Source organism: Nerophis ophidion, linkage group LG27 (assembly GCF_033978795.1).
Source record: "Nerophis ophidion isolate RoL-2023_Sa linkage group LG27, RoL_Noph_v1.0, whole genome shotgun sequence".
Classification (NCBI taxonomy): Eukaryota; Metazoa; Chordata; class Actinopteri; order Syngnathiformes; family Syngnathidae; genus Nerophis; species Nerophis ophidion.
Genome location: NC_084637.1, coordinates 36,809,676 through 36,834,352, shown reverse-complemented (window position 1 = coordinate 36,834,352; position 24,677 = coordinate 36,809,676). Strand labels below are relative to the sequence as shown.

Below are 24,677 nucleotides of genomic sequence, written 5' to 3'. Positions count from 1 at the left end.
CCACTCCACTGACACATGCCTTCTATATCTGACCGACCACATCAAACATGAGGTGGACGCGGGAAAATACTGCGGCATGGTCATGCTGGACATTCAGAAGGCCTTTGACACCGTTAACCACGCTATACTGTTGGATAAGCTCAGAGCAATCGGATTCGACGAAACCTCATCAAGCTGGATGCAATCTTACTTGGAGGGGAGGAAACAGGTGGTAGAGGTGAACGGCACCATGTCCCCTCCCCTCTCAGTAAGCTGTGGAGTCCCCCAAGGCAGTATACTAGGACCTTTACTGTTCCTAATATACGTGAATGACATGCCATCAGCATGCCACTGTGAATTGTTCCTGTATGCGGATGACTCGGCCCTGCTGGTATCCGGCAAGGACAAGTCACAGGTGGAACAAATCCTCAGTGCTGAACTCCTCAATATTTGCACCTGGCTCGCTGACAACAAGCTATCCATACACTTCGGTAAAACGGAATCCATCCTATTTGGGTCCCATATCAAACTTAAGAAGGTCAGTGACTTCACTATAAAAGTGGGTGACATTGTTATCACCAGGAAGGATGAGATCACCTACCTAGGTTCCATTCTAGAGGCTAATCTTTCCTGTGATAAAATGGCAACCAAGGTGATCAAAAAGGTCAACCAAAGAACGAGATTCCTCTACAGAATCTCCTCTCTGGTCAACAAAAGCACTTTGAGGATTCAAGCGGGAACTCTCATTCAACCCTTCTTCAATTACGCTTGCACCTCCTGGTACCCCAGCACCTCCAAAACCCTCAAATCTAGACTCCAAACATCCCAGAATATGCTAATCCGGTTACTTTTAGACCTCCACCCCAGATCACACCTCAATCCAACCCACTTCTCCAAAGTGGGCTGGCTCAGGGTGGAGGACAGAGTAAAACAACTTGCACTGAGCCTAGTCTATAAAATCCGCTACACCTCCTTGATACCGAAGTACATGTCAAATTACTTCCTTAACGTAAAGTCTTGGTTGACAAGACTTTGCAGCATCGCGTGGACATCGGGGGCGATACCTCTGGATTGGCAGACCGGGGTGGTGGTTCCTCTCTTTAAGAAGGGGGACCGAAGGGTGTGTTCCAACTATCGTGGGATCACACTCCTCAGCCTTCCCGGTAAGGTTTATTCAGGTGTACTGGAGAGGAGGCTACGTCGGATAGTCGAACCTCGGATTAAGGAGGAACTGTGTGGTTTTCGTCCTGGTCGTGGAACTGTGGACCAGCTCTATACTCTCGGCAGGGTTCTTGAGGGTGCGTGGGAGTTTGCCCAACCAGTCCACATGTGCTTTGTGGACTTGGAGGAGGCATTCGACCGTGTCCCTCGGGAAGTCCTGTGGGGAGTGCTCAGAGAGTATGGGGTATCGGACTGTCTTATTGTGGCGGTCCGTTCCCTGTACGATCAGTGCCAGAGCTTGGTCCGCATTGCCGGCAGTAAGTCGAACACATTTCCAGTGAGGGTTGGACTCCGCCAAGGCTGTCCTTTGTCACCGATTCTGTTCATAACTTTTATGGACAGAATTTCTAGGCGCAGTCAAGGCGTTGAGGGGTTCCGGTTTGGTAACCGCAGGATTAGGTCTCTGCTTTTTGCAGATGATGTTGTCCTGATGGCTTCATCTGACCGGGATCTTCAGCTCTCGCTGGATCGGTTCGCAGCCGAGTGTGAAGCGACCGGAATGAGAATCAGCACCTCCAAGTCCGAGTCCATGGTTCTCGCCCGGAAAAGGGTGGAATGCCATCTCCGGGTTGGGGAGGAGACCCTGCCCCAAGTGGAGGAGTTCAAGTACCTAGGAGTCTTGTTCACGAGTGAGGGAAGAGTGGATCGTGAGATCGACAGGCGGATCGGTGCGGCGTCTTCAGTAATGCGGACGTTGTACCGATCCGTTGTGGTGAAGAAGGAGCTGAGCCGGAAGGCAAAGCTCTCAATTTACCGGTCGATCTACGTTCCCATCCTCACCTATGGTCATGAGCTTTGGGTCATGACCGAAAGGATAAGATCACGGGTACAAGCGGCCGAAATGAGTTTCCTCCGCCGTGTGGCGGGGCTCTCCCTTAGAGATAGGGTGAGAAGCTCTGCCATCCGGGAGGAACTCAAAGTAAAGCCGCTGCTCCTTCACATCGAGAGGAGCCAGATGAGGTGGTTCGGGCATCTGGTCAGGATGCCACCCGAACGCCTCCCTAGGGAGGTGTTTAGGGCACGTCCAACCGGTAGGAGGCCACGGGGAAGACCCAGGACACGTTGGGAAGACTATGTCTCCCGGCTGGCCTGGGAACGCCTCGGGATCCCCCGGGAAGAGCTAGACGAAGTGGCTGGGGAGAGGGAAGTCTGGGTTTCCCTGCTTAGGCTGTTGCCCCCGCGACCCGACCTCGTATAAGCGGAAGATGATGGATGGATGGATGGACGTAAATGACCGCCATAACCACAACACCAGGGGGAGCTCCACAAACCACGTTAAACCCAGATTTCGATCTAACAAAGGTCTTAACTCATTCTCTTTCTATGCCACATCAATGTGGAATGCACTCCCAACAGGTATAAAAGTAAGTGCATCTCTATCCTCCTTCAAAACCGCTCTAAAACAACACCTCCAGGCAACTTCAACACTTTACTAATACCCTCCTCCATTCACATCCCATCTCCCCGGATTATAAACAACTCAAATGTACTTCTAATGTATATAATTGTTCTTATGCTATCTGAACTCACTATGTTCTTTGCTGTCTGTACATATCCTACTAAATAAGACCTACACTGTTTCAATGTCCACATTTCTCTGTTGATGCAATTGTTGATGACTGAAGTACTGATATCAACCAAAGCTCCTCATCCCACCCCCCGGATTGTAAATAATGTAAATAATTCAATGTACATACTATGATGATTAACTTGTGTGATGACTGTATTATGTTGATAGTATATATTTGTACCATGAATTGATTAACGTGGACCCCGACTTAAACAAGTTGAAAAACTTATTCGGGTGTTACCATTTAGTGGTCAATTGTACGGAATATGTACTGTACTGTGCAATCTACTAATAAAAGTATCAATCAATCAATCAATCAAGTCTGCCGTAAACAGCAATGTTGTGACACTCTTAAACGGGACAATACTGCCATCTACTGTACATGCACAACAAGACCTCCAGGCAACTTCAACACTTTACTAATACCCTCCTCCCTTCACGTCCCATCTCCCTGGATTGTAAATAACCTAATGTAAATATTAAAATGTATTTCTAATGTATATACTTGTTCTTATGCTATCTGAACTCACTATGTTCTCTGCTCGCTGTACATATCCTACTAAGTAAGAGAATACACGGTTTCAATGTCCATTTCTTTGGTGATGAAATTGTTGATGACTGAATACTGATATCAACCAAAGCTCCTCATGCCACGCCCCTTTCAGCTCCATGCGGACCTGAGTGACGTGTCGACAGCCTGTTTTCACCTCCGCTTTCCCACAATTTAAACAGAAAGCCTCCCCAATGACGTTATAACTGTGGAATGATCGAGGGTGAGTTCTTGGTTTCTTATGTGGTCTTATTGTTAGGCAGTTTCATTAACGACCTCCCAGCGTGGTAACAACACACAACAACAGCAGTCAAGTTTTTGTCTACCGTTAAGCAGTTCGTCTGTCGTAAACAGCAATGTTGTGACACTCTTAAACTGGACGATACTGCCATCTACTGTACATGCACAACAAGACCTCCAGACAACTTCAATTGTAAATAATGTAAATCATTCAATGTATATACTATGATGATTAACTTGTGTGATGACTGTATTATGCTGATAGTATATATTTGTACCATGAATTGATTAACGTGGACCCCGACTTAAACAAGTTGAAAAACTTATTCGGGTGTTACCATTTAGTGGTCAATTGTACGGAATATGTACTGAACTGTGCAATCTACTAATAAAAGTTTCAATCAATCATGCATATGTGACAATAACATCTACGGCTTTTAGAGAGTGCAGTGCACAACTGCACACACAAAAGCAGTAAATATACTCCTCCCCTCTTAACCACGCCCCCAACCATGCCCCCACCTCCCACCTCCCGAAATCCGAGGTCTCAAGGTCGGCAAGTATGTGTCAATGTTCCACCCTCGAGAGCCATATACCACACCGTGATTGGTAGATTCCTTCTGCTCCGCACACAACGCTGTCAAGCGCCATTCATATAAAACTTTGCGGCCCGCACTAACATTAAACTTTCATATTAAGGTGGGGGTCATCTCGGGCCGCGGGCCGCGTGTTTGAGACCCCTGGCCATACGTGTGTGTTGGCACAGGTGGGACAGAGCGAGCAGCTGCTGTTGATATGACCGATGACAAACCTGGTTTGAACGGCAGAAAATGACCAATTTTTCTAGATAAACGGTTTTTGGAGCGGTTACAAACAGTTTTGCTGATGGAATTCCGGTCCTTATTGTCTCGACAGACGATAGTTGAACAGTGTTGACAAACATGATTCTATCCGCCAGGGCCGCTCTTGTTGTCACCTGTCACTCGCAGAGTTGCATTGCAAAACCATTCAGAATAAATTGTCCATCCTTTCATCCATCCATCGCTTATCTGAGGTCGGGTCGCGGGGGCAGCAGCCTAAGCAGGGAAGCCCAGACTTCCCTCTCCCCAGCCACTTGGTCCAGCTCCTCCCGGGGGATCCCGAGGCGTTCCCAAGCCAGCCGGGAGACATAGTCTTCCCAACGTGTCCTGGGTCTTCCCCGTGGCCTACTACCGGTCGGACGTGCCCTAAACACCTCCCTAGGGAGGCGTTCGGGTGGAATTCTGCCCAGATTCCCGAACCACCTCATCTGGCTTCTCTCGATGTGGAGGAGCAACGGCTTTAGTTTGAGCTCCTCCCGGCTGACACATAGAATGGACCTGCTATCCCCTATTAAATAAGAAAATATAATTTCAGTAGGCCTTTAAGGCAACACTTGCCTTGATCTTAAAGGGGAACATTATCACCAGACCTATGTGAGCGTCAATATATACCTTGATGGTGCACAAAAAAGACCATATGTTTTTTTAACCGATTTCCGAACTCTAAATGGGTGAATTTTGGCGAATTAAACTCCTTTCTGTTTATCGTTCATGTGGTGATGACGTCAGATCGTGACGTCTCCAAGGTAATACAGCCGCCATTATCATTTTCAACACATTGTAAACATTGGGTCTCAGCTCTGTTATTTTCCGTTTTTTCGCCAATTTTTGGAACCCTGGAGACATCATGCCTCGTCGGTGTGTTGTCGGAGGGTGTAACAACACGAACAGGGAGGGATTCAAGTTGCACCACTGGCCCGAAGATGCGAAAATGTCTGCCGCCAGACCCCCATTGAATGTGCGGGAGTGTCTCCACATTTTACCGGCGATGACAGACATGGCACAGAGATGTATGGATAACCTGCAGATGCATTTGCAACAATAAAGTCAACGAAATCACAAAGGTGAGTTTTGTTGATGTTGACTTATGTGCTAATCAGACATATTTGGTTGCGGCGTGACTGCCAGCTAATCGATGCTAACATGCTACGCTAACTGACGCTAACATGCTATTTACCGGCGGTGCTAAAGCAGACATGGCACAGAGATGTATGGATAACCTGTAGATGCATTTGCAACAATAAAGTCAACGAAATCACAAAGGTGAGTTTTGTTGATGTTGACTTATGTGCTAATCAGACATATTTGGTTGCGGCGTGACTGCCAGCTAATCGATGCTAACATGCTACGCTAACTGACGCTAACATGCTATTTACCGGCGGTGCTAAAGCAGACATGGCACAGAGATGTATGGATAACCTGCAGATGCATTTGCAACGATAAAGTCAATGAAATCACAAAGGTGAGTTTTGTTGATGTTGACTGCCAGCTAATCGATGCTAACATGCTACGCTAATCAACGCTAACATGCTTTTTACTGGTGGTACTAAAGCAGATATGGCACAGAGATGTATGGATAACCTGCAGATGCATTTGCAACGATAAAGTCAACGAATTCACAAAGGTGAGTTTTGTTGATGTTGACTTATTTGCTAATCAGACATATTTGGTTGCGGCGTGACTGCCAGCTAATCAACGCTAACTTGCTATTTACTGGTGGTACTAAAGCAGATATGGCACAGAGATGTATGGATAACCTGCAGATGCATTTGCAACGATATAGTCAACAAAATCACAAAGGTGAGTTTTGTTGATGTTGACTTATGTGCTAATCAGATATATTTGGTTGCGGCGTGACTGCCAGCTAATCGATGCTAACATGCCACGCTAACCGGCGCTAACATGCTATTTACCGGCGGTGCTAAAGCAGACATGGCACAGAGATGTATGGATAACCTGCAGATGCATTTGCAACGATAAAGTCAACGAAATCACAAAGGTGAGTTTTGTTGATGTTGACTTATGTGCTAATCAGACATATTTGGTCGCGGTGTGACTGCTGGCTAATCGATGCTAACATGCTACGTTAACCGACGCTAACATGCTATTTACCGGCGGTGCTAAAGCAGACATGGCACAGAGATGTATGGATAACCTGCAGATGCATTTGCAATGATAAAGTCAATGAAATCACAAAGGTGAGTTTTGTTGATGTTGACTGCCAGCTAATCGATGCTAACATGCTACGCTAATCAACGCTAATATGCTATTTACTGGTGGTGCTAAAGCAGATATGGCACAGAGATGCATTTGCAACGATATAGTCAACAAAATCACAAAGGTGAGTTTTGTTGATGTTGACTTATGTGCTAATCAGACATATTTGATTGCGGCGTGACTGCCAGCTAATCGATGCTAACATGCCACGCTAACCGGCGCTAACATGCTATTTACCGGCGGTGCTAAAGCAGACATGGCACAGAGATGTATGGATAACCTGCAGATGCATTTGCAACGATAAAGTCAACGAAATCACAAAGGTGAGTTTTGTTGATGTTGACTTATGTGCTAATCAGACATATTTGGTTGCGGCGTGACTGCCAGCTAATCGATGCTAACATGCTACGCTAACCGACGCTAACATGCTATTTACCGGCGGTGCTGAAGCAGACATGGCACAGAGATGTATGGATAACCTGCAGATGCATTTGCAACGATAAAGTCAATGAAATCACAAAGGTGAGTTTTGTTGATATTGACTGCCAGCTAATCGATGCTAGCATGCTACGCTAATCGATGCTAACATGCTATTTACTGGTGGTGCTAAAGCAGATATGGCACAGAGATGCATTTGCAACGATATAGTCAACAAAATCACAAAGGTGAGTTTTGTTGATGTTGACTTATGTGCTAATCAGATATATTTGGTTGCGGCGTGACTGCCAGCTAATCGATGCTAACATGCCACGCTAACCGGCGCTAACATGCTATTTACCAGCGGTGCTAAAGCAGACATGGCACAGAGATGTATGGATAACCTGCAGATGCATTTGCAACGATAAAGTCAACGAAATCACAAAGGTGAGTTTTGTTGATGTTGACTTATGTGCTAATCAGACATATTTGGTCGCGGCGTGACTGCCGGCTAATCGATGCTAACATGCTACGCTAACCGACGCTAACATGCTATTTACCGGCGGTGCTAAAGCAGACATGCCACAGAGATGTATGGATAACCTGCAGATGCATTTGCAACTATATTACGTTAACTTCCACCCACATTTAATGCGAAAAAAACACTTACCAATCGACGGATTTAAGTTGCTCTAGTATCAAGAGATGCGAAAGTCCTGATCGTTTGGTCCGCACTTTTTACCTGCGATGCTAACGCAGCTATTCGGCCATGCTATGGCTATGAATAGCGTCAATAGCAATTCGCTCAATAGCTTCAGTTTCTTCTTCAATACTTTCATACTCCAACCATCCGTTTCAATACATGCGTAATCTGTTGAATCGCTTAAACCGCTGAAATCCGAGTCTGAATCCGAGCTAATGTCGCTATATCTTGCTGTGGTATTCGCCATTGTTTGTTTACATTGGCAGCACTGTATGACGTCACAGGGAAATGGATAGTCGCATCGCAAATAGCGAAAATCAAGCACTTTAAAGCTTTTTTTAGGTATATTCCGGGACTGGTAAAATTTTGAAAAAAACTTCAAAAAATACAACAACCCACTGGGAACGGATATTGTTTTCAACCCTTTTGAAATTGTGATAATGTTCCCCTTTAAAAAGTTAAAATTCGAGGCCTGCAGATGGGATTTTTAGATTTTCTGCATGGCATACATTTGCCATGCGCACCTTCGGGAGAACGTTGACAGCCCTCGTTTTTATACAATATTTCTTATCTGAAAGTTTGTTTTTCTTATTAAAAAAAAGCACATGTTCAAATGGAGGTTTTTACTCGGAGCCAAGCACATATTTCAACGAGAAAATTGATTGCGATGCGAGCGTCGTGAGTAACGAAAGTTCCCAGAAGCAAAAATGCTCTCAGGACTGTGAGAGTTCGGCGTGCACTTTGCTATCTATCGCACTATCGTCTGAAAACAAACTGAGGGTGGCTTCCTCGGTGTTGCTATCACGGCGCGGCGGCCCACCACCTGGAACACACACTTATCTGGCAATAGCCAAGTTGCCTTATTAAAAATGTGCCAGGCGGGAAGTCTTATCTGGAGAGAACAATCTTGCTTTTGGTCACGTGCTGCAGCTCTGCTTGTTAGTTGGAAGGGCCAGAGTGCAACTTTTATCTCACACACACACACACACACACACACACACACACACACACACACACACACACACACACACACACACACACACACACACACACACACACACGTCCAACTGGAAATACTCACAAAAAGTGTCATCCCGATGCAAGGCCATTGTCTTTTCTTCCGGTTGATCGGGCAGCGTGAGACTTCTGGATGTCACCCGCTTGGATGGCGCCGCCTGGACGCTTGTCAGCTCCTGATCCCGGACAAAGAGAGAGAGGGAGACGTGTTACAGAGCACAACACCTGCGCTGATGTTTGCACAGTTGCAGGTTAGAGCTGGCACTTCGGGCTGTATCAACGCCAGCGTGACGATGAAGTTATGTTTTTGACGGATATAAAAAAAAGACTGAAATGATTTAGTTAGTGAGCAGGGTGTCGTGATTTAACAACACTGGGTGCCAGTTCTATGATGAAATACATTCCTCCATAAAATAGTCAAGTCATTTGCGGTATAGCTCGGTTGGTAGAGTGGCCGTGCCAGCACCCTGAAGGTTCCAGGTTTGATCCCCGCTTCCGCCATCCTAGATACTGCCGTTGCGTCCTTGGGCAAGACACTTTACCCACTTGCTCCCATACTTGCCAACCTTGAGACTTCCGATTTCGGGAGGTGGGGCGGAGGCGTGGTTGGGGGCGTGGTTGGGGCAGGGGGCGTGGTTAAGAGGGGAGTATAATTCACCAACTCGAGTATTTCATATATATTTCATATATATAAATATATATATATATATATATATATATATATATATATGTATGAAATACTTGACTTTCAGTGAATTCTAGATATATATTTATTTTATTATATTTATAAATAAAAGAAATAGTTGAATTTCAGACGGCACCTATCAAATACACGGTAAAAAAAAACACAGTTGTTCTACTTACTCTACTGTGCTTGCTGGTTACTAAAAAAACAACATAACTTACCTTTCACTATTTGAGTAACCTTTGTTCTGCCATTTGCGTACTGGCGAGAGTCACTTGCCGTCAGGTGCGCAACACCACATAAATCGTTGGCCAATCAAAAAGCAACCCCATAACGCTATAGCCAACATTCACCAAGCGATGGCAACAGACAACATAGAATCACTCTATTACAGACGGCGTCGCCGTGGCTGTAACTTCCCCGTTCTTCTGCTTCGTCTCCTTGTGTGTGCAGTTTTTTATTAAAATCTGTAGATGTTGTAGCGTGGTTAAGAGGGGAGTATAATTCACCAACTCAAGTATTTTATATACATATATTTATATATATGAAATACTTGACTTTCAGTGAATTCTAGCTATATATTTGTCAGGCTTTCCTCTGACAGTTTGACTATGTTTTAGTTTTTTCCTCTGCATTTGTTTGTTTCCTCTGTGTTTAGTATTTCCTGTCCTTAGTTCCTGTCTAGTGCTCTTATTTTGGTTCGGCTTCCTGTCTGTCTCCCTGTGTCCTGTTTTCACTCAGCTGCGGCTGATTGGCATCTGGTCACACCTGATGTCAATCAGCCAGCTCCTATTTTACCTGCTTCGTTCCTCCAGTCAGTTGCTGGATCATTTGTCTTGTCGTGTCAATGTCATTTTCTACTTGTCTTTCCTACTGGTCGTGTGAATGCAGCGTAGCGGTAAGCTATATTTGGTAGATGTTTGGTAGCTTACTGTTTTTTGTTCCCTGCTTCCGATTAGTTTGTTCATAGCCCTTAGTTTGTTATATCCGCCCATGTGCGTGCTTTTTGTTTGTACCCTTTTGGTTTTGTTTTTGTCTCAGTATCTTTGTTAAATCATGTTTACTTACCAAAGGCCTGCCTCCTTCTCTGCATCTTGGGGTTCGTCAACAAATAACTGACAATATTTATTTTATTATATTTATAAATAAAATAAATAGTTGAATTTCAGACGGCACCTATCAAAACACAGTAAAAAAAACACAGTTGTCCTACTAACTGTACTGTGCTTGCTGGTTACTAAAAAAAACAAAAAAACAAAACCACTTACCTTTCACTTTTTGAGTAACCTTTGTTCTGCCATTTGCGTACTGGCGAGAGTCACTTGCCGTCAGGTGCGCAACACCACATAAATTGTTGGCCAATCAAAAAGCAACCCCGTAACGTTATAGCCAACATTCACCAAGAGATGGCGACAGACAACATAGAATCAGTCTATTAGAGACGGCGTCGCCATGGCTGTAACCACCTCGTTCTTCTGCTTCGTCTCCTTGTGTGTGCAGTTTTTTATTAAAATCTGTAGATGTTGTAGCGTGGTTAAGAGGGGAGTATAATTCACCAACTCGAGTATTTCATACACACATATATATATATATATATATATATATATATATATATATATATATATATATGAAATACTTGACTTTCAGTTAATTCTAGATATATATTTATTTTATTATTGTGACGTCTCGGTGGCATTGCGGTGACGAGTTGTTCTCTCGTGGGTGCAGCAGAAGATGGAACACAGCGTGAGGGTAGGGATGAGAATTTATTTATATAATAAAACAAACTAAGAACAAAAACACTTGCAAAAACGCACTAACCAAAAACCAACAGAACTAGCTTGGGAGCTAGAAAGCCCAAAGGGCGCTAGCGTGGAAGCTAGGGACATAAACAAACAAAATAGCAAAGAAGCTAACAAGTATACAAAAATAGAGATTTACCACAATGCTGGAAGAGCGCCGTCTGCTGTTGCGTGTAGCAAGCAAGAGTCCAAGACTGGATGTCAAACAGAGGCGGGCATATATAGGGAGATAAATAATCAAGGGCAGGTGCGCGTGATCAAAGCAGAGACAGGTGACACTAAATGGGTAACTATGGAAGACAAATACTAGACAAAATGTGATAAACAGAACCAAAACCAGAATATGCCATGATCCAAGACGTGGATCATGACAATTATATTTATAAATAAAAGAAATGGTTGAATTTCAGACGGCACCTATCAAATACACAGTAAAAAAAAACACAGTTGTTCTACTAACTGTACTGTGCTTGCTGGTTACTAAAAAAAACAAAAAACACTTAACTTTCACTATTTGAGTAACTTTTGTTCTGCCATTTGCGTACTGGCGAGAGTCACTTGCCGTTAGGTGCGCAACACTACATAAATCGTTGGCCAATCAAAAAGCAACCCCATAACGCTATAGCCAACATTCACCAGGATATGGCGACAGACAACATAGAATCACTCTATTACAGACGGCGTCGCCATGGGTGTAACTTCCTCGTTCTTCTGCTTTGTCTCCTTGTGTGTGCAGTTTTTTATTAAAATCTGGAGATGTTGTAGCGTGGTTAAGAGGGGAGTATAATTCACCAACTCGAGTATTTTCATATATATTTCTCATATATATATATATATATATATATATATATATATATATATATATATATATATATATATATATATATATATATATATATATATATATATATATATATATATATCATCTACATCAACAATAGGATTTGTCTGGGTAGCTGGACAGGACAAAAAATATATATTTTTTTTCTCAAAACGATACTAATGACTTGACTCTTTCATAGAGGAATGTAGAACTGGCACCAAATGATAATAAAAAGTATTGATTTTGAATCGAGAAATATTTTTAATCAAGAATTGATCCTGAATCGTTACCCCAAGAATCGGATTGAATCGAATCGTGTGGCGTCCAAAGATTCACAGCTCTACTAGTAAGAGTAGTAAGTAATCAATGCAAGATGTTGATCAAGATTTATTCAATGTTAGGTTGTAAAGGTTGACTTGATCATTGAAATTTAGTCATTTCCCAACCAATATTCTACAACACAAATCTAACGTAGAAACAACATGCTTTTTGACAAGGTTTAATCAATGTCAGGTTGTGATTTTGATTTGATCATTGAATTTTGTCATTTCCCAACCAATTTTTTACGAGACAAATGAAGTGAATTATATTTATATAGCGCTTTTCTCTAGTGACTCAAAGCGCTTTATCATAGTAAAACCCAATATCTAAGTTACATTTAAACCAGTGTGGGTGGCACTGGGAGCAGGTGGGTAAAGTGTCTTGCCCAAGGACACAACGGTAGTGACTAGGATGGCAGAAGCCGGGATTGAACCTGCAACCCTCAAATTGCTGGCACGGCCGCTCTACCAACCGAGCTATACCGCCCCATACAACGTTGAAACAACATGCTTATTGTTGACGTTTAATCAATGTCAGGTTGTGAGGTTGATTTGAACGTTGAAATTGTGGTAATTTTCCAACCAATTTTCTACAACACAAGTACAACGTTGAAACAACATGCTTATTGTTGACGTTTAATCACTGTCAGGTTGTGATGTTGATTTGACCATTGAAATAGTGGTCATTTCCCAACCAATATGCATGCTTTTTGACAACGTTTATTCAATGTTAGGTTGTGATGATTGAAATTTGGTCATTTGCCAACCAATATTCGACAAGACAAATCTAACGTTGAAACAACATGCTTTTTGACAACGTGGAATCAATGTCAGGTTGTGATTTTGATTTTAACATTGAAATGTTGTCATTTCCCAACCAATTTTCTACAAGACAAATACAACGTTGAAACAACATGCTTATTGTTGACGTTTAATCAATGTCAGGTATGTGAGGTTGATTTGAACGTTGAAATTATGGTAATTTCCCAACCGATAATGTACAAGACAAATCTAACGTTGAAACATCATCCTTTTTGAAAACGTTTAATCAATGTCAGGTTGTGATTTTGATTTGACCATTGAAATTTTGTCATTTCCCAACCAATTTTCTACAAGACAAATAGAACGTTGAAACAACATGCTTATTGTTGACGCTCAATCAATGTCAGGTTGTGATTTTGATTTGACCTTTGAAATTTTGTCATTTCCCAACCAATTTTCTACAAGACAAATACAACGTTGAAACAACATGCTTTTTGTTGACGCTTAATCAATGTCAGGTTGTGATTTTGATTTGACCTTTGAAATTTTGTCATTTCCCAACCAATTTTCTACAAGACAAATACAACGTTGAAACAACATGCTTATTGTTGACGCTTAATCAATGTCAGGTTGTGAGGTTGATTTGAACGTTGAAATTGTGGTAATTTCCCAAACAATTTTCTAAAAGACAAATACAACGTTGAAACAACATGCTTATTGTTGACGCTTAATCAATGTCAGGTTGTGATGTTGATTTGACCTTTGAAATAGTGGTCATTTCCCAACCAATATTCATGCTTTTTGACAACGTTTATTCAATGTCAGGTTGTGATGATTGAAATTTGGTCATTTCCCAACCAATATTCGACAAGACAAATCTAACGTTGAAACAACATGCTTTTTGACAACGTTTAATCAATATCAGGTTGTGATTTTGATTTGACCATTGAAATGTTGTCATTTCCCAACCAATTTTCTACAAGACAAATACAACATTGAAACAACATGCTTATTGTTGACGTTTAATCAATATCAGGTTGTGAGGTTGATTTGAACGTTGAAATTATGGTAATTTCCCAACCAATAATGTACAAGACAAATGCAACATTGAAACAACATGCTTTTTGACAACGTTTAATCAATGTCAGGTTGTGATTTTGATTTAACCATTGAAATTTTGTCATTTCCCAACCAATATTCTACAACAAATACAACGTTGAAACAACATGCTTATTGTTGACGTTTAATCAATGTCAGGTTGTGACGTTGATTTGAACGTTGAAATTGTGGTAATTTCCCAACCAATAACGTACAAGACAAATACAATGTTGAAACAACATGTTTTTTGACAACGTTTATTCAATGTCAGGTTGTGACCATTGAAATTTGGTCATTTCCCAACCAATATTCGACGAGACAAATCTAACGTTGAAACAACATGCTTTTTGACAACGTTGAATCAATGTCAGGTTGTGATTTTGATTGTAACATTGAAATTTTGTCATTTCCCAACCAATTTTCTACAAGACAAATACAACATTGAAACAACATGCTTATTGTTGACGTTTAATCAATGTCAGGTTGTGATGTTGATTTGACCATTGAAATGTTGTCATTTCCCAACCAATATTCTACAAGACAAATACAACATTGAAACAACATGCTTTTTGACAACGTTGAATCAATGTCAGGTTGTGATTTTGATTTGACCATTGAAATTTTGTCATTTCCCAACCAATTTTCTACAAGACAAATACAACATTGAAACAACATGCTTATTGTTGACATTTAATCAATGTCAGGTTGTGAGGTTGATTTGAATGTTGAAATTGTGGTAATTTCCCAACCAATAATGTACAAGACAAATGCAACATTGAAACAACATGCTTTTTGACAACGTTTAATCAATGTCAGGTTGTGATTTTGATTTAACCATTGATATTTTGTCATTTCCCAACCAGTTTTCTACAAGACGAATACAACGTTGAAACAACATGCTTATTGTTGACGTTTAATCAATGTCAGGTTGTGATTTTGATTTAACCATTGATATTTTGTCATTTCCCAACCAGTTTTCTACAAGACAAATACAACGTTGAAACAACATGCTTATTGTTGACGTTTAATCAATGTCAGGTTGTGATGTTGATTTGACCATTGAAATGTTGTCATTTCCCAACCAATATTCTACAAGACAAATACAACATTGAAGCAACATGCTTTTTGACAACGTTTATTCAATGTCAGGTTGTGACCATTGAAATTTGGTCATTTCCAAACCAACAACGTGGCTCCAACGTTAGACACCAACGTTGTCTAGGCTTACAGTTTAGTCAACTATTTTGCCCAATGTCATTAAAAAGTATTGATTTTGAATCGAGAGTCATTTTTAATTGAGAATTGATTCTTAATCGAATCGTTACCCCCAAGGATCAGATTGAATCGAATCGTGTGGTGCCCAAAGATTAACAGCCCTAGTAGTAAGTAATCAAAGCAAAATGTTGACCAATATTTAATCAATGTCAGGTTGTGACGATGATTTGATCATTGAAATTTGGGAATTACCCAATTAATATTAGACAACACAAATACAACGTTGAAACAACATGCTTTTTGACAACGTTTAATCAATGTCACATTGTGATGTTGATTTGACCATTGAATTTTGGTCATATCCCAACCAATATTTTAGAAAAAAATCCAACCTTGAAACAATTTTTTTGACTACATCTATTCAATGTCAGGTTGTTACATTGATTCGACCATTGAAATTAGTTTTTTTCCCAACCAATATTCAACAACACAAATACAACGTTGAAACAACATGCTTTTTGACAACGTTTAATCAATGTCAGGTTGTGACGTTGATTTGACCATTAAATTGTGGTCATTTCCAACCAATATTTTAGAACACAAATACAACGTTGAAACAGGTTTTTTGACTACGTCTATTCAATGTCAGGTTGTGGCGTTGATTTGACCTTTGAAATTTGGTCATTTTCCAACCAATATTCTACAACACAAATACAACGTTGAAACATGCTTTTTGAAGACTGTGGAGAGGCGGAGCCGGCGAACGACTAGCAGGGCAGGGCACGCCGCAGCCCGGCCCAAGATGGCGGCAAGGAGTCGGGGACGGCGGGCGATCGGAGAGGCGGGGCACGCTGGGAGCGACGCCACAATAATGATCAGGTGCACGGGGCGCCCGGCTGGGCGGAATCATCTTTTTATTTTTTTTTATTTTTTTAATTCTTTTTTTTATTTTAGTTTTTTTGTCCTGTCCAGCTTCTCAGGCAAATCATATAGTTGATGTAGATGCCCATATCGGTTGTTCAGATTTACTTTACAAAAGAGAAGTGTAGGATACTTCTCTTGTTGCCTTATTTGAATTTGACTTTATTATATGTATTTATATTATCATTTGGTGCAGCCGGGCCAGAGCAGAAGGGGATATCATCTAATCTCCTCGCAAGGTGTAAAAGGGCTGCAGCGGAGAGAGGGGAGAGAAGGAGGCGGACGCTGAACGCGAGAGGAAAAGAGCGAGGGTCAGACAACGACGTGGCAAAGAGAAAACGGAAGCTGAAAGGTTTTATTGAAAGAATAAAACAAAAAGTCAAACTTCTCAAGCCATGTCCTTCCTTGGTGGTCCTGGGAACCCGCACGACGTTGAGAGTCCGTCACAAAGACCTTTAATCAATGTTGGGTTCTGATGTTGGTTTGACCATTGAAATGTGGCCAGTTCCCAACCAACAATGTGGATCCAACGTTAGACACCAACGTTGTCTCAGTTTACAAATACAACATTGAAACATGCTTTTTGAAGACGTTTAATCAATGTTGGGTTCCTATGTTGGTTTGACCATCGAAATGTGGCCAGTTCCCAACCAACAACGTGGATCCAATGTTAGACACCAACGTTGTCTCAGTTTACAAATACAACTATTTTGCAACGTTGTTTTAAAACATACCTACCAACCCTCCTGTATTTTCCGGGAGATTCCCGAAATTCAGCGCTTCTCCCGAAAACCTCCCGGATGAAATGTTCTCCCAGAAATCTCCCGAAATTCACGCCCCCTCCAGCTCCATGTGGACATGAAGGGGGCCAGCCTGTTTTCACGTCCGCTTTCCTGTTATATAAACAGCTTGCCTGCCCAATCACGTTACAACATCTACGGAATTTTAATAAAAAACTGCACACACAAGGAGACGAAGCAGAAGAACGAGGTGGTTACAGCCATGGCGACGCCGTCTGTAATAGAGTGATTCTATGTTGTCTGTTGCCATCTCCTGGTGAATGTTGGCTATGGCGTTATGGGGTTGCTTTTTGATTGGCCAACGATTTACGTGGTGTTGCGCACCTGACGGCAAGTGACTCTCGCTAGTACGCAAATGGCAGAGCAAAGGTTACTTTGGGGCGGTATGGCATAGTGGGTAGAGCGGCCGTGCCAGAAACCTGAGGGTTGCAGGTTCGCTTCCCACCTATTGACATCCAAATCGCTGCCGTTGTGTCCTTGGGCACAACGGCTCACACTGGTGAATGAATGATGAATGAATGATTGGTGGTTGTGGGAGGGGCCGTAGGCGCAAACTGGCAGCCACGCTTCCGTCAGTCTACCCCAGGGCAGCTGTGGCTACTGATGTAGCTTACCACCACCAGGTGTGAATGAATGATGGGTTCCCACTTCTCTGTGAGCGCTTTGAGTATCTAACAATAGAAAAGCGCGATATAATCTATCCATCCATTTTCTACCGCTTATTCCCTTTTGGGGTAGCGGGGGGCGCTGGCGCCTATCTCAGCTACAATCGGGCGGGAGGCGGGGTACACCCTGGACAATTCGCCACCTCATCGCAGGGCCAACACAGATAGACAGACAACATTCACACTCACATTCACACACTAGGGCCAATTTAGTGTTGCCAATCAACCTATCCCCAGGTGTATGTCTTTGGAAGTGGGAGGAAGCCGGAGTACCTGGTGGGAACCCACGCATTCACGGAGAGGACATGCAAACTCCACACAGAAAGATCCGGAGCCTGGATTTGATCCCAGGACTGCAGGACCTTCGTATTGTGAGGCAGACGCACTAACTCCTCTGCCACCGTGAAGCCCGATATAAATCTAATCCATTATTATTATTATTATTACTCAAATAGTGAAAGGTAAGTGTTGTTGTTGTTTTTTTTTTTTTTTAGTAACCAGCAAGCACAGTACAGTTAGTAGAACAACTGTGTTTTTATTACTGTGTATTTGATAGGTGCCGCCTGAAATTCAAATATTTATTTTACATATATGTATACTAAAATAAATATATATTTAGCTAGGATTCAATGAAAGTCAAGTATTTCATACATATATATATATTTATGAAATATATATGAAATACTCGAGTTGGTGAATTATACTCGTCCCCTCTTAACCACGCCCCCCGCCCAAACCACGCCTCCTCCCCGCCCCCCACCTCCCGAAATCGGAGTTTTCAAGGTTGGCAAGTCTGTTTTAAAAGGACATGTATGTGCAGTCGACGTTGTTTTAATGTATTGTGCCTGCTGGGTAACACTAAGTACAGTAGATAGATCCTTTTGTGTTTGCTCAGCTCTTCTTTCATATTAGTGACGGCAGTTGGACACATCTATAGGGAAAGTGCACACTGTTTAATTGACAGTTGAACGTTGCAACAGTAAGACGGGCTCATACTTGAATCCAGGTTTTCAAAGACAACATACATATATACACACCAACACACTCTCTATATTCCTGACAAACAGTGCTGATCATTCAGCCTACAAACACAAGCAGACACAATTACTGCACAGGTGAATATGGATGAGCATGGACGTGTCAGAACAAACAGCACTTGGGTGAATTTGAATAGATCCACTCTCATAGAAAGTAATTAATTCCACTTCTTAAAAAAAAAAAAAAAAAAAGATACGCCGCGTCCTTGGCGGAATGTTTTTCTTCTGCAAGCAATTTTGTCGGAACTTAGAAGTCAGCCCGCACAACATGTTTCCTCATTTGCAAATCCGCTGTCTGCGTGTTTGCAAATGTATGGGTGTTTGTTTTATGCAAATGAGGTTTTTTTTCCCCGTAGCGGCCTTTGAATTGCATCTTGCGGAGCGTCACTACAGTCACGCAATGCACACTGCGCCCGCAGCAAAATTACATAATTATTAGGTGTCAACAAATCATAAAAGTTACATTTTGCAAATCTGTACGGCACATAGATATTCATTTGCATACTCTCTCTCAGTGGCCCTATCTCCTACACACACACACACACACAAAATATGGCGGGTTCACAATCGCTGCCTTTCTGTCAGTGTCATGCTGCCTCTTTCAGTAATGGCCTTCACGTTGAATGGAGCTCAAGTCAGTGAGCCGCAGCAGGCACTGTCACCTCCTCCAAGCTTGCACTGCAGTGCTCCGCGTTGCACAAAATGTGCGTTTGACTTCCCCGCAGAAGCAATATCAGTGCATGAAAACCATTCAGAGAGGGAATGGGCACACTCTTCATGCGCGGCGGTATATACTGAATGTTCGGTTTGCAAACTCCTGGAGAAAAAGGGACAGGATTCGGGGGCAAACTTCTAAGGTGAGGCGGCATAGCTCGGTTGGTAGAGTGGCCGTGCCAGCAACTTGAGGGTTGCAGGTTCAATTCCCGCTTGTGCCATCCTAGTTACTGTCGTTGTGTCCTTGGGCAAGACACTTTACCCACCTGCTCCCAGTGCCACCCACACTGGTTTAAATGTAACTTAGATATTGGGTGTCACTATGTAAAGCGCTTTGAGTCACTTGAGAAAAGCGCTATATAAAATATAATTCAATTCACTAATTCACTAAGGTCAAACATAATCGATCACGTTGTTTGTCTGGCTCTTCCCCTCCCTCTTCCTTGTCACTCGCGTTTTTCCTTCTTTATCTTGTCTTGTCTTTAATTTCCTTGGAGGCTCTTTTTTGCAAAACTCCCCAAAATCTACAAACCCTGTTTCCATATGAGTTGGGAAAGTGTGTTAGATGTAAATATAAATGGAACACAATGATTTGCAAATCATTTTCAAGCCATATTCAATTGAATGAACACCAAAGACAAGATATTTGATGTTCAAACTCATAAACTTTATTTTTTATTTTTTTGCAGATAATACCTAACTTAAAATTTCATGGCTGCAACACATGCCAAAGTAGTTGGGAAAGGGCATGTTCACCACTGTGTTTCATCATATTTTCTTTTAACAACACTCAATAAACTTTTGGGAACTGAGGAAACTAATTGTCGTAGCTTTTCAGGTGGAATTCTTTCCCATTCTTGTTTGATGTACAGCTTAAGTTGCTCAACAGTCCAAGGTCTCCGTTGTGGTATTTTGGTCTTCATATTGCGCCACACATTTTCAATGGGAGACATGTCTGGACTACAGGCAAGCCATTCTAGTACACACACTCTTTTATTATGAAGCCACGCTGTTGTAACAGGTGACTTGGCATTTTCTTACTGAAATAAGCAGGGGCGTCCAAGATAACGTTGCTTGGATGACAACATATGTTGCTCAAAAATTTGGACGGCGTGGCGCAGTGGAAGAGTGGCCGTGCGCAACCCGAGGGTCCCTGGTTCAAAATCCCACCTAGTACCAACCTCGTCACGTCCGTTGTGTCCTGAGCAAGACACTTCACCCTTTCTCCTGATGGGTGCTGGTTGGCGCCTTGCATGGCAGCTCCCTCCATCAGTGTGTGAATGTGTGTGTGAATGGGTAAATGTGGAAGTAGTGTCAAAGCGCTTTGTGTACCTTGAAGGTAGAAAAGCGCTATACAAGTACAACCAATTTATCATTTAATTTATTTAAAAACCTGTATGGACCATTCAGCATTAATGGTGCCTTCACAGATGTGTAAGTTACCCATGCTTTGGGCACTAATACACCTCCATACCATCACAGATGCTGGCTTTTGAACTTTGCACCTAGAGCAGTCCTGATGGTTCTTTTCCTCTTTGGTCCGGAGGACACGACGTTCACCGTTTCCAAAAAACAATTTGAAATGTGGACTTGTCAGACCACAGAACACTTTCCCACTTTGTATCAGTCCATCTTAGCTGAGCTCAGGCCCAGAGAAGCCGGCGGCGTTTTTGGGTGGCTTTGCATAGTAGTTTTAACTTGCACTTACAGATGTAGCGACCAACTGTAGTTACTGACAGTGGTTTTCTGAAGTGTTCCTGAGCCCATGTGGTGATATCCTTTACACACTGATGTCGCTTTTTGATGCAGTACCGCCTGAGGGATCAAATGTCCGTAATATCATCGCTTACGTGCAGTGATTTCTCCAGATTGTCTGAACCTTTTGATGATTTTACAAACTGTAGATGGTAAAATCCCTGAATTCCTTGCAATAGCTTGTTGTGAAATTTTGTTCTAAAACTGTTCGACAATTTGCTTACAAATTGGTGACCCTCGCCCCGTCCTTGTTTGTGAATTACTTAAGATTTCATGGAAGCTGCTTTTATACCCAATCATGGCACCCACCTGTTCCCAATTAGCCTGCACACCTGTGGGATGTTCCAAATAAGTGTTTGATGAGCATTCCTCAACTTTATCAGGATTTATTGCCACCTTTCCCAACTTCTTTTTCACGTTTTGCTGGCATCAAATTCTAAAGTTAATGATTATTTGAAAAAAAAAATGTTTATCAGTTTGAACATCAAATATGTTGTTTTTGTAGCATATTCTACTGAATATGGGTTGAAAATGATTTGTAAATCATTGTATTCTGTTTATATTTACATCTAACACAATTTCCCAACTCATATGGAAACGGGGTTAGTAAACAATGGAATTGATCAACTGCCCTCTCAACAAAATTGACAAAATGGACTTTTGGGAGAAGTGGAGGGTTGTGTGCCTTGCATCTTTCACCTGAGTTAATGTTGCTGATCAATTTGAATATATTATTGTTTAATTAATTTATTTTTTTCTGTAAAATGTCCATATTTTAACCCTTGTATAATGTTCATATTGTTGTTACTTAGCCAGCGTTTGTGGGTCTGATGGACCCGTTGCATTTTTTGGCTTTTAATACCTCACAATCAAACACTTTTTTGTTAAAATACTGAACAGATGTTTATTGGGGTAAGGTAAACATCTGTTCAGTATTTTAACATAAAAGTGTTTGATCGTGCAGAAACACAAAAGAAGAATCCCTGTGTGATGCAGAAACTGGCAGAGAAATTTGTGGGTACATCAGACCCACAAACGCTGGCTGAGTAACAACAATATGAACGTTGCGCGGAAAATGTCTCTGCCAGTTTTCTGCATCCCAAAAGGATTCTTCTTTTGTGTTTCTGCACCTGCGGTTCCAAAACAAGGTTGCAACATTGTTTGTCCACACTGTGTGCTCTCATTTTCTCGCACATTTGACCCTCTGATGTTCTGTGTACCTACACTCTGTCCTACTCCTGTGTGTGTGTGTGTGTGTGTGTGTGTGTGTGTGTGTGTGTGTGTGTGTGTGTGTGTGTGTGTGTGTGTGTGTGTGTGTGTGTGTGTGTGTGTGTGTGTGTGTGTGTGTGTGTGTGTGTGTGTGTGTGTGTGTGTGTGGCACACAGAACATCAATTTCCACACTTCTATTAGCTAGTGGGTCTAGTGAACCCTGACATCTTATAAGTAATAGAAATGTGTAGAGGTGGTGTGTGGTCATTAAATATGTATTCTTATATATGTTCTTCACAGAAAATGAGCCAAAGTCAGTGAGCGTCAGTTTGAAAAATTAATTAATTGTATCATTTTTCTTTGAATAAAAAATGAAAACGGGTCCCACAGACCCTAACACCACACACAGGCCTGCTGAGTGTGTGTGTGTGTGTGTGTGTGTGTGTGTGTGTGTGTGTGTGTGTGTGTGTGTGTGTGTGTGTGTGTGTGTGTGTGTGTGTGTGTGTGTGTGTGTGTGTGTGTGTGTGGCACACAGAACATCAATTTCCACACTTCTATTAGCTAGTGGGTCTAGTGAACCCTGACATCTTATAAGTAATAGAAATGTGTAGGGGTGGTGTATGGTGTGTGGTCATTAAATATGTATTCTTATATATGTTCTTCACAGAAAATGAGCCAAAGTCAGTGAGCGTCAGTTTGAAAAATTCATTAATTGTATCATTTTTCTTTGAATAAAAAATGAAAACGGGTCCCACAGACCCTAACACCACACAAGGGGTTAAATAAGGATTTATTTTGTAACATTTTTCCAGGCAAATTGATCTTTTAAATCTTTTCTGTTACAGACTAAAAAAAACAAGTTGATCCATATGTCTTTCTTGTTTGTTTTCTCCAATGTACATAAAGGTACAATGTTATGCAGCTGTGTAACAATTTTATAGTCAAATTATAGTATTTATAGTCGCGGTGGAGAGTGGGGCGGTGAAAAATGTTTTCTCCACCCGAAGGTGTCACAGCCCCGGTGCATGCCAATGCTCACTCATCTGTACGCTCTTATGAGCGTGCATCCAGGAGCGCGCCAAGCGCATGTTCGCCCGGCAGTCGCCAGCGGCTGCAATCAATCTCCAGCAATCAGCGCACCTGCTACTGATCAGCCTGCGCAACCTGCTATCCGTGGCCAGAACGTAGTCATCTGTCCGAGTACCGTCGTGTTTGATTGGTCTCGTGTCTTCCTTGTCGTCCTTCCTGAAGTCTGCCTAAGTTCCCGTCCCCTTTGGTTCTCTGACTGCTCCTTGGATCTCGACCCCCACCCCCGCCTGGACACGGACATTTTGACGCCTCGCTATACCCCGTACCACCTGCCTGTCTCACGGACATTTGAGCCTGTCTTTAGCCTCTGGGACTACCGCCTCTCGCTCAAGACGTTGCCAAATTCTGCTTCCCAGCCCTTTCTAATTTTGTCAAGACATGTCTCTTTAAGATGGGAAATTAGGATATCAATTTTAGAAAAATGATGCCTTTCTGATTTAGGAGGATTACCAAAATGTACTATTTTACAGATTGAAGTAGACTACTGGGAAAAGAGCTGTTAATTGATTTAGCAAAGTTACGGATTGGAAAATAACGGAATAAGGGAGAGTTAGGGAGATTAAACTTTTCACATACGAACCCCGTTTTCATATGAGTTGGGAAATTGTGTTAGATGTAAATATAAACGGAATACAATGATTTGCAAATCATTTTCAACCCATATTCAATTGAATATGCTACAAAGACAACATATTAGATGTTCAAACTGATAAACTTTTTTTTTTTTTGCAAATAATCATTAACTTTAGAATTTGATGCCAGCAACACGTGACAAAGAAGTTGGGAAAGGTGGCAATAAATACTGATTAAGTTGAGGAATGCTCATCAAACACTTATGTGGAACATCCCACAGGTGTGCAGGCTAATTGGGAACAGTTGGGTGCCATGATTGGGTATAAAAGCAGCATCCATGAAATGCGAAGTAATTCACAAACAAGGATGGGGTGAGGGTCACCACTTTGTAAGCAAATTGTCGAACAGTTTTAGAACAACATTTCTCAACGAGC

General features: G+C 42.0%; 1 protein-coding gene across 1 annotated transcript in view; it reads right to left on the bottom strand.

Moving 5' to 3' along the window:
- Nucleotides 1-24,677, bottom strand: part of LOC133544545 (xin actin-binding repeat-containing protein 2-like) — a 201,368-nt gene that overhangs the window by 111,029 nt on the left and 65,662 nt on the right. The window contains exon 2 of the mRNA XM_061890003.1: nt 8,839-8,950. Within this exon, the coding sequence (XP_061745987.1) occupies nt 8,839-8,950 (112 nt within the window). The remainder of the gene's footprint in view (nt 1-8,838; nt 8,951-24,677) is intronic.